General features: G+C 33.9%; 2 protein-coding genes across 3 annotated transcripts; both read left to right on the top strand.

Annotated features, from left to right (window-relative positions):
- The first annotated feature begins 802 nt into the window (after positions 1–802).
- On the top strand, positions 803–3,846 carry LOC114761991 (flavonoid 3',5'-hydroxylase-like). The gene is made up of 2 exons (XM_028951447.1): positions 803–1,717; positions 3,226–3,846. Exons 1-2 carry the CDS (start codon positions 803–805, stop codon positions 3,844–3,846), a joined length of 1,536 nt encoding a protein of 511 aa, XP_028807280.1.
- A 2,010-nt stretch (positions 3,847–5,856) lies between these two features.
- LOC114761986 (uncharacterized protein At4g14100) lies at positions 5,857–8,033 on the top strand. Of its 2 annotated transcripts, XM_028951444.1 has the most exons (3): positions 5,857–6,381; positions 6,523–6,660; positions 7,557–8,033. In XM_028951444.1, the coding sequence occupies exons 1-3, from the start codon at positions 5,904–5,906 to the stop codon at positions 7,571–7,573; spliced, it is 633 nt and encodes a 210-aa protein (XP_028807277.1). In that variant the 5' UTR covers positions 5,857–5,903; the 3' UTR covers positions 7,574–8,033. The 2 variants fall into 2 exon arrangements, with proteins under 2 accessions (XP_028807277.1, XP_028807276.1); XM_028951443.1 differs by lacking the exon at positions 7,557–8,033 and having other exon boundaries at positions 6,523–6,854.
- The last annotated feature ends 195 nt before the right edge of the window (positions 8,034–8,228 follow it).

The raw sequence follows: 8,228 nt of genomic DNA, 5'->3' as shown, positions 1-8,228 counted from the left end.
ATTCTTTTCATTTATTATATATATGCATCCTTTTATCATAAGAAAATTTCATTACAATTTGTGATGTTGATTTATTATTTATTGCAAGTTAATTATAAGGACAATAAAAAAAAATGTATTGTACTCCAGAAATTGATTGATGTTGTTCGTTGTGCATCAAAATCTCTTGATTTAATTTGCTCGTTCCTTCGATCTGATGGCTGGTATTGGGAGGATAAGTTGAAATCAAGTCGTTGGTTTGATGTTCCAAAACTCCACATTTAGAAACTTAAACTCCTTTTGTAAATCGCGGTTTGATTTCACTTATAACACCACTATTAATGCCTGTTCTTTTAATTTAAAAAAAAACAGAATATCAAATTTGAAGGTTCCTTTCCGAAAACAACATCATGCAAACTTTCAAATAGGCTAAATTCAGACCATTTTGTTTCCTTCCCCAACCAGCCCAATATGGAATAAACATGTATGCATTTTGTTTTTGATAACATAGATGCATGTTTTAAAAATATATCGCAAGCAGTTTGCTCAAAAAAAAAAAATATCACAAGCAGAAGTTATAGTCGCATCCATAACGGGATAGCAGAAAAAACAATTCATCTCACCTGCCATGGAATATTCCCACTTCCTAGCATCCCCCGCTCCTCAAAGATGCCAACTTGTCTTTATTGTTTGGCCCCAGTTACAAGCTAAGCCATTCGGCGGGGGATTTCATTATTTCCTGTCAACCGCGTTAAGTTACATACATATATAAATACATACATATATATTTTTTCATCATCACAGACCTGAGAAAATCCTTTCTATGGATTACATTCCTGAAGATACTTTCACCTTTATGCTCGTCTCTATATGGGCCATTTTCGCAGTGACGTGGTACGCCTGGTTCTTCTTCTTCAAACCCAATTTTAAGCTTCCACCAGGTCCGCCGGGACTCCCTTTGTTCGGCAACCTTCTATCACTTGACCCAGAGCTTCACTCTTATCTGGCCACTCTGTCTCAAACCTATGGTCCCATCTTCACGCTGCGACTCGGAACCAAATATGCCTTCGTCCTCACCTCCCCTTCAATGGCTCGTCAAGTGCTCAAAGACCATGACGTCATTTTCGCCAACCGTGTCCTGCCGATCGCTGGCAAGAAAGCAGCCTACGGCGGGAGAGATATCGTTTCCAATCCTTACGGACCTGAGTGGAGAATGCTGAGAAAGGTTTGTGTATTTAAGATGCTCGGTAACTCCACGTTAGATTCTGTTTACAGCCTTCGTCGCATGGAGGTTCGGAAAACTGTAAGTTTTTTATATAGTCGAGCTGGGTCTGAGGTTAATATCGGGGAACAGATATTTCTTACTGTGTTAAATGTGATCACGAACATGATGTGGGGTGAGACGGTGGAAGGCGGTGAGAGGACCGTCGTAGGAGCCGAGTTCAGGGAAGTTGTGTCGGGCATTACGGAGATTTTGGGGACGCCGAACGTATCTGACTTTTTTCCTGGGTTGTCTTGGTTTGACGTGCAAGGTTTAGAGAGAAAGATAATAGTGTTGGCCAAGAGATTGGATCAGATCTTTGAGAAGATGATTGATAGGCGAATGAAGATGAATAGGGAGAATGAAAGTGATCAAGGAGGAGAGAGTAAAGACTTCTTGCAATTCTTGTTGAAACTCAAGGATCAACAAGATTCCAAGACCCCTCTCTCCATGATCCACGTGAAGGCCCTCCTCATGGTATGCTTCACAAACCTTCAATATTTTTTTTTTGTTTCACAATTATTTAATTTTTTTTCATTTTCGAACCAATTTGTTTGAGCTTAAAAAGGTAATTTTTTAAAATCATCTGAAAAAGTGATGGGAAAATAACAATAAAATATCTTCTGAATTTCAAAATGACAAATAAAGCATCTGAATAAACAGAATGACAAAGAAAGCATCAGGTACCAATATGGGATTTTGATTTTGAATTTTACAAAACACATAGTGGGATTTACAGCTTTCATAGTGAGAGTTACTATTTCGTCAATGGGTTTTGCAACCTATTTTGAAGGGTTGGGCAAGTTTTGCCGAATTTTATAAACACATAGTGGGATTTATAACTTTCATAGTGAGATTTACTATTTGGTCAATGGGTTTGCAACCTGTTTTGAGGGGTTGGGCAACTTTTCAGTAAAAAACAATACAATTACACGCTAAATTTTACAAAACACATTGTGGGATTTACAACTTTCATAGTTAGAGTTACTACTTTGTCAATAGGTTTTGCAACATGTTTTGAGACCAAAAATCAAAATTCCAGATTGGTACCTAATACCTTATTTGTCATTTTATTTATTCGGATGCCTTATTTGTTATTTTGAAATTTAAAAGGTATTTTATTGTTATTTTTCCAAAAGTGATTTGATGTCTAGCCCAAGTTATTCTATGTTTGATCATAGTAAGGGTTAAAGTGTATTTAGCCTCTTGAAGTATGCTTTTTTTAGCATTCAATATCCTAAAATAATTTATCATTTATCAAGTACTCTAAAGGTTTTTTTTCATTAGCATACATAGATTAAAATATGTTGCCATTTGGCCATGAAAATATTCTTCTCAGCTGTAATAAGCACTCTAACCTTAGGATATTAAATGCTACTAAAAAATACTTTAAGGTACTGGATGCACAAAAAATCACTGAAAAGCTATTTTAAAATACTGACTACTACCGAAAAAAATCTTAGAATAGTTTTTAAAATAATAACAAGCTATTTATAATGTTTTTTAAATAAAGCTGAAATCTAATAATTTTCCTAGATTTTGATTCATTTTAAAAAATTTTATACACATACTAAAAATTTTCGAAAGATTTTTTTTATTCTTTTTTATTCAAAAAGATATATGGAACAACAGAACCCTCAATCTTCATTATTATACTATGGAAGTTTTTTCGTAAAACATCTTAATACCTACACTTTTTAATATAAGAGCTAGTTGACTAATTTGAATAAATTAATAAATTTTTTTAAATTAGTTAGTTATAATAAATAAGTATTATCTTTTCTAAAATACCCTTATTAATAATGTTTATTAGCTAGAATTATCATTTGATGAAATCTTTAATATGTGCAACTACTACAATAAATAAATGTGAGAGATAAAATAGATTGTGACCTTATATTTAGGATTAGATTAAACATCAAATTAGCTTTTATATTAAGAACCGATGGTAATACTTCTCAATATATAGTGAAATATTTGAACAGGATATGGTGGTAGGTGGAAGTGACACGTCCGCTAACTCAATTGAGTTTGCGATGGCTCATATATTAAACCATCAAGAGGTGATGGAGAGAGTCCAAGAAGAATTGGACAGTGTAGTGGGAAGAGAAAATGTGGTAGAAGAGTCTCATATTAGCAAACTCCCATACTTGCTTGCCGTTATGAAAGAAACACTGAGATTGCACCCTGCTCTTCCATTACTAGTCCCTCACTCTCCAAGTGAAACTACCACTGTGGCTGCCTACACAATCCCAAAAGGCTCTCGTGTGTTTGTGAATGTGTGGGCCATACATAGAGATCCTTCCATTTGGAACAATCCTCTACAATTTGATCCTTCAAGGTTTTTGGATTCTAAATGGGATTATAGTGGGAATGACTTCAATTACTTCCCATTTGGGTCTGGACGAAGGATGTGTGCAGGAATTGCCATGGCTGAAAGAACCTTTTTGTATTTTCTTGCAACGCTGATGCATTCATTTGATTGGGAATTACCTGACGGCCACAAGTTGGATATTTCTGAGAAATTTGGTATTGTTCTTAAGAAGAAAATACCTTTGGTCGCCATTCCCTTACCACGATTATTAGACTCAGGTCTTTATGAGTAGAATTAAGGGGAATCAATCTTGTTGATATTGGCAGATTTCAAAATAGCAAGTCCATTGTTCACCCAAAAGAAAAATCGCACAAGTCAAATAATGCAATTATTGTCATGTGCAGATATTTTGTATATTAATGTTTTGATTTTAGTCACTTGTCGAATTTGAACTAAATTTATAAAAGTCCAAGTAATCAATAGTTTACTTTGAAGAGAGAAGCTTCATTACCCGTTACCATGGATTTGAGGTATCAATAATCGAGTGTCAAATTCTAGCTTAAACATTAATGGATGCTTACTTGCCTCTATATTCGGGGAAACAACTATACCCTATGATCGGGCCAACCAGGCCAACTAATAAGTTACAAAGAGGATGGAAGGAAAACTACTCTCTCTGTTCTTCTCTCCATGCACACAGATTTCAAGGAGCTAGATAAGAGTTACTTCTCTGGCCGGAAATGTAGATGTCAATTAAATTTAAAAAAATTTTAGGTCACATTTCTTATTCAAGCGCTTTAGTCTTGCATAATTATGTGTCTTTTGTAACCATTTTATCATTTTTTGGGATGTATGTTTATATGTAAATACAAGAAATATTTTTATATGTTTGATTTAATGATAGTATAATTATCAAGTCAGGTTATTATTTATTTGCTTTGAAGCTCACGAAATATGAGTTCTTTCATATTCTCTGCTGGTCACTCCTTAAATTTTGGAGTGTGATAAGATGTATGTTGATTCTCCGTTCTTTTTTTCTGATAAACAATCACTACAAATGTTTGCTTCCATCAAACAACTTGCATATATTATATTGCTAACTCAAAAGAAGAAGCAGATGGAATCATTATGCACAATATCCTTGTTTTTTGCAAATTGTTTTTATTTTATATAGAGTAAAATATTCTAACTAACCTTTTATTTTTCCTTCATTACGGAAATTTCCCATCTATTTAAAAAATGTATATAAACTTTTCTCAAAACAAAAATGCAAGATTTTATTTTTATTCATTTAATTGTTAGGTGATCGTTAAGTTTAACTTTTAAAGTTTTATTTTGACCAAAATATTCTTCCTTAACAAAGTTATTTAAACATTTGTATTTGTTAAAATGTAATTTTTGATACAAAAAAAACAATTTTAATACATGTTTTTTCAAATTTTTATATATGCAAAAAAATTTATTAATTTTTATTATGTTATAAAATTTTATAATTTTAATTTTTCATTGCATAATGAAACTTATTTAGTTAGATTTCCTTTAAATGGCTACAAAATTTATTTATCGAATGTCTAAAAGAAACTATAGAAATCATTTAAATTTATAATTTAAAATTTTGAAATAAAAATTCTGTTGAAAATATTTATAATGTATTGAGTCTATTATATATTTATTTAAATAATTAATCAAATTTTGATTCAACATTTTTATTTCTAAATTAAGTAAAGTAATTAATTTTCCTTCCCAATATGATTAAAAACACTAAACAAATAACTGCTTGTAAAAATAAAATTAAAGAAAAGGAAAAATTTAAATTCTTCAAAAAATTTTAGCAAAAATTTAGGGATTTAGTGTTATCAAGGGTAAATTAGTAAATAAAAGTATCTTAATATAAATTTTAATTAAACAAGTACTTTTTTTTAGAATATTCATAACAGAATTAACATTTTAAATTTAAATATATGCTTTCAAAATAGATGGCACATCGGTATAATTGGAGCAAAATACGAACGAGGTCAAAGTATTATACTCTTTTATATATGATGTTGTAATTGTGTTAATATTTTATCTTTTTTTCTAATTTTTTTTATTTCTGCCCCTCTTTAATAATGCACATATAATGTTACATTTTCATATTAATATCATTTTATCTTTTTATCTAAAAATCAGTCTTTCTTGTCAATGAAAATTTGAATGTGAGATTTTTCCCCCCTCAATTTTCCCATTTATTCATCTATTTATTTATTTATTTTTATTTTTAGCGGCGTGTGTCCGCTTTGTGTGCGCGGAGATTCCAGTTTTCCCCCTTTCTGACTTCATAGCACACCGGAGAATCCTTGTGGATAAACGATGATGACTTCGATGCTATCGATCGTCTTCCTCCTTCTTCCTTGGGCCATTGCTTCTCTTCTATTGCCGATTGTATCTTCCACGACGGAGACGCCCACTCCGACCCCATGGCCTCTCCAATTTCACTCCATTTTGTTCATGAACTATAGTGGATCCCTTCAGAAGATCGATCTCTGGTACGATTGGCCCAACGGTCGCAACTTCAACATCATACAGGACCAGCTTGGTGATAAGATTCTCTACGACCTCGAATGGAACAACGGCACCTCCTTCTTCTACACATTGGATTCTTCCAAGGAGTGCAGGTCTGTTCAGCTCGAGGTTGGAATTCTTCGCCCCAATTGGTTGGATGGTGCTAACTATTTGGGTCAAAAAACTGTGGATGGCTTCCTGTGCAATGTTTGGGAGAAGGTCGATTTCATTTGGTACTATGAAGACGTTGTTTCCAAAAGGCCTGTTCATTGGGTCTTCTACACTGGTATGTTCTGTATATAACCATTCCTTTTTTTGATTCATTACCCTTAATTTTGGAATTTTCGTTTGTTTCAGAATTAGGAAATGAAAGAGTAATTTGGTAAATGTAAGTTTTGGGCTAATGCAGTTTGCTTAATGTGTACAGGTAGACAGGCGCATGTGATGACATTTGAAGTGGGAGCTGTACTGGAGGATGCCAAGTGGCAAGCTCCTGTCTACTGCTTTGATAAGAAGAATAAGTCTCTTGACGACGCTGCCACTCTCAGGGATTCTGTTCTAAGGAGTAAGGGGCATGCACTTGTAACTTGATAAGCAAGCTTCATTTTCTTTAGCATTTAGTGTTCTTGCTGTTTCTGTTCTGTATATGATGGCTGAGTGTTTTTGTTATAATAAAGTATCAATTGGCCCAGGAAGAAAATCTTCATTTTGTAATTTATCTGGATAACATCTTTTACTGCAAGAAAATCTATGATGAAAGCATGCGTGCATACATGCACACACACACACACACATGTTTATCCTATCAACTTGAGGAGGCTGATCAAAAGAAACCAATCTCAGGTAAAGTAAGTTTTCCCACCATATATGTGTCCTGCCTCATGTTATTCTTGTGTTGATAGTAGCCACTTGACAAATATTAGAGACCACCCTTGAGGTTTTGGGACAAATGACATTATGCAACTGTTACTTAAATTTGCGACAATATGAGCTATTTGGTCCTTGACAGGTTCTTTCTTAACTATATTCACTAGTATTGGACAATTAGTCCCTCTATGTTCTGAATTCTATCTGTGCATGTTAGGCTCCTGGGTCAGGGACGTTGACATTGCACTTGAAGAACTTTGACGAGGGAACGTCCTGTCTTGGCCAAATGGCAAGCAGAGACTTGTGATGCAGTAGTTGCTCTTGTCTGCATCGTCAATAAATTTTAATGTCAGTAGATGATGAAAGTGACTCGTTCATATCGGTTTAACTTTTACGGATTAATTTGTATAGGACAAATATTTTAGGGGCTAGAAAAGAAGAAAGATGAACTTTATAATTAGTACCATTAACCAAGGCTAAATGGGAGAATATCTAGTCTAAGGATATGGTGATTCAGAAAGGTGCTTTAAACCACAATTTGTTTAGCAACCGAGGCCACCCTGCTTGATTGTGCTTTTTCTTGGGTGATGCCAGATGGTGTTAAAAAGTGAACAAATAATTTACAAGATACTCTTCCAAAGCACAGTGCGGTGTCCATTGAACTTAATTTATGAAAAGCTCGCTTGGTTAAAGCATCACTTTCTTGCCACGTTCATTTGTAGCAGCACAAGAAGCGAACAGAATCTCACCACTATGGTTGGCATATTCCATGCTGTAACCAGGCCACTTGATTAGTGACAATGAAGGTAAACAAGTTTCAATGTTTCTGATAAAGTGAATTCTTGCGCTTCAATTTTGCACTAATAAATAAGTACATCATTAAAATCTTGTGTCTTCTGTATATCGAACTTCCTAGTTGCGAAGTGTCGAATGTCTAATGGCAAAACGGCTTGTATTTATGGTGCAATTAGCTTATCGGACACTTTGGTACTTTGGCCCGTACGGTGTGGCTTCCATATCTCCTTTAATTTATTGCCATCTAATTCGATTTGTTGACAATTTTCTTTTCCATTTAATAGATTTCATCAGATACAAAAGATAAGGTTTTCTATTTTAATATATCTTTGAGGGTTATGGGCTTTTGTTTGTTAATCCATGACAAGCGACCCAACTAGCAAATAGATTATGCTCGTCGGATGAACTTTACTTCTCAGTGGGAATATTTTAATTCCAAGAGCTGCATGCTAGAATGTCAAAACTCAATCA

The sequence above is a fragment of the Neltuma alba genome, unplaced genomic scaffold, assembly GCF_004799145.2.
Source record: "Neltuma alba isolate B1F8T4 unplaced genomic scaffold, ASM479914v2 tig00011161_pilon, whole genome shotgun sequence".
In the NCBI taxonomy this organism is placed as follows: domain Eukaryota; kingdom Viridiplantae; phylum Streptophyta; class Magnoliopsida; order Fabales; family Fabaceae; genus Neltuma; species Neltuma alba.
The sequence above is the reverse complement of the archived record's forward strand: the minus strand, read 5'-3'. Positions and strand labels throughout refer to the sequence as shown.

Coding starts and splice junctions, on each gene's coding strand:
- LOC114761991 (XM_028951447.1), top strand. CDS start 803: ATGGATTACATTCCTGAAGATACTTTCACCTTTATGCTCGTCTCTATA. Junction 1,718..3,225: donor ACGTGAAGGCCCTCCTCATG/GTATGCTTCACA, acceptor ATATTTGAACAG/GATATGGTGGTAGGTGGAAG.
- LOC114761986 (XM_028951443.1), top strand. CDS start 5,904: ATGATGACTTCGATGCTATCGATCGTCTTCCTCCTTCTTCCTTGGGCC. Junction 6,382..6,522: donor TCATTGGGTCTTCTACACTG/GTATGTTCTGTA, acceptor TAATGTGTACAG/GTAGACAGGCGCATGTGATG.